General features: G+C 31.8%; 1 protein-coding gene across 1 annotated transcript in view; it reads right to left on the bottom strand.

Moving 5' to 3' along the window:
- STRAP (serine/threonine kinase receptor associated protein) overlaps positions 1–2,477 on the bottom strand; it is a 20,136-nt gene that overhangs the window by 10,428 nt on the left and 7,231 nt on the right. Inside the window, exons 3-4 of the mRNA XM_023517911.1 lie at positions 938–1,019; positions 469–541 (exon numbers count right to left, since the gene is read on the bottom strand). Coding sequence (XP_023373679.1) covers positions 469–541; positions 938–1,019 — 155 coding nt within the window. The remainder of the gene's footprint in view (positions 1–468; positions 542–937; positions 1,020–2,477) is intronic.

Genomic DNA, 2,477 nt, shown 5'->3' with positions numbered 1-2,477 from the left:
ACAACTTCTGTACGAAGAGAGAGAACTCATAAATTGACAGATTTCACTACAAAAATTTTTCAAATGTATATACCATGAGACCCTATTAACAATACATTTGTGTGGGTCAAAAAATCTAAATATATGTACATACTGAGAATTCTCATCATCAACTTCTGCAGATAACCACTCTTACCAAAAGGTAGTAAGTACTATTCTGCACCCTTTTTAAACTTAACATTACCATAAAAATTTACCATGACAAAATTTAGATTACATAAACAAACTGGTATTAAAAAGAATATCTACATAGAAAATAAAAAGACTGGAAGGATATGAACCAAAAACTAATGGATATTTTAACTTTTTTCTTTGTAACTACCTTTATTTTCTTAATCTAAATCCTGAATATGAAATCTTTTTATCAGTTAAAGTTATTTAAATTAAAAGAAAAATAAAACCACAAACTGATACATAAATCACACTTACCTGCTTCAGGTCTATTCAAATCATATATGCGTAATAGTTTATCTTGTCCCCCGGTTAACAAATAATTACTATCCTGAAAATACAAATATGTAAAATAATAATAAATTAACCTTCTTAATAGCTAGCTCCTCTTTAAAACTTCTTCCACACCAAATAAAATTCAAATATAGCTCCCAGACATCACAAAGAGATGTATACATAACCAATGACTTCTGGAGAAGATACTATGAGTAACTGTTCTCATAATTGCCAAGCCCTTTAAACTTCCAAGTTCAAAAATGTTACATTATACTATCTACATAAGAACTCTCTCATTCTACCCTGATCTTGCTCCCCACTCTCCAGAGAAACCTGTTTTGATGATCTCAAATTTATCTTCTCTCTTCTGAAAACAGTTGGAAAAGGACCATTAACAGACTGTATAACAACAACAATTTAGCTCCCTAAAATAAATTTCATTTTCTGATACCTGTGTGAAATCCACAGTCTTGACAATGTGTTTATGAGCCAGGGTCATCAATTCATCTCCTGAGACAGCATCCCACACTTTGCTAAAAGTAAAAAAATAAAATAAGGGGACAAATATTACTCAATAATAATATGTAAATGGTAAATCTGATTACCAAAAAAGTTAGACACATAAAATTTTACCATGAGTATAAATTTTCTCTATCTCTAATATTCCTCACAGACTTCACTAGATATTTTTAAAGTCTAAAGGAAAGCAAATTTCTCCATAAAAACCTTTTAACCAATCTAATTTTATCAGCAGAAAAAATCTGAACAATTGAAGTAAATAAGATTCATGAGTCAACCCATCCTACTTTTAATTTACAGCCATAATATCGTTTTAGTAAGCCTATAGAACATTTTATAATTTTTAGTTTATGCTATTTTTTCTCTATATTTTACTCACATGCAGAACAAAAAAAATGAAAAATAATAATCCTAGCACTCTGGGAGGCCAAAGGGGGGGTATTGGAAACCAGCCTAAGTACAGTAAGATCCCCATTTCTACTAAGATAGGAAAATTAGCCAGGCATTGTGGCAGGCACCTGTAGTCCCAAGTGACTTGTGAAGCTGAGGCAAGAGGATTGCTTGAGCCCCAAAAGTTGAGGTTGCTGTGAACTGTAACACCACAGCACTAACTGAGTGATACTCTGTCTCAAGAAAAAAAATAAATCTTTAAAAAATTTACTGAAGAACGAAAAGCAACCTGATACAGGTTACATAAAATTTTAAACTAAGACAGTGGAGAAAATTTTCTCTCCATCTCTTCCTCAAAGCAGACTCAAATTTTCAAACCCCAGTCCAATTAACTTCTTCCATAATACCAGACTATGATTATATAATGCTAACACTGAAAATTTCAATGTACAAATTACATTTATTTTCCTTTACCCGCCCTACTACAAAATATCTGGTGGTGGTTTTATATATACACACACGTACATGTATATTTTAGGGGTATACTGCTTAAATAACACTTTACAAAAGTACTTTAAGGGGTTCTCCAAATTAAAAAAAAAATTAAAGAAAAAAAACATTAATTTTATATCAGAAAGGTATCAGAGAAAAATACACAAGAAAATTTTGCATACAGGTAAAAGAACTGCTAAAAAAGAAGCTATGCTCCGTAGAGATTTCCAATTTAATGCAACTAACATTTATTTTTGGGAACACAGCAGGCAATAAAACAGGAAAAGAAAAAAGGCAGAGAAAAGCAAAGAATATCCTTCTTTTGTTTACTCAATAAACACATGACATATGTATTGAAAATATATAATTTAATGCAACAATACAAATGGAAGAGAAAAAGTATCCTGCAGATCTCTGCCTTAGTACAGAAGAACTGAATTGGAATGGGAAAGACTGCAGTACATTTCCCACTCATTAAATAGTACATTTTCAAAAATACAATTAGGCCAGGCACGGTGGCTCATGCCTGTAATACTAGCATTCTGGGAGGCTGAAGCAGGTGAATTGTGTGAACCTAAGGGTTTGAGACC

Source organism: Otolemur garnettii, unplaced genomic scaffold (assembly GCF_000181295.1).
Source record: "Otolemur garnettii isolate 467f Iridium unplaced genomic scaffold, OtoGar3 scaffold00124, whole genome shotgun sequence".
Taxonomy (NCBI): domain Eukaryota; kingdom Metazoa; phylum Chordata; class Mammalia; order Primates; family Galagidae; genus Otolemur; species Otolemur garnettii.
Note: the sequence above shows the minus strand (reverse complement) of the source record. Positions and strands in the feature narration are given on the sequence as shown.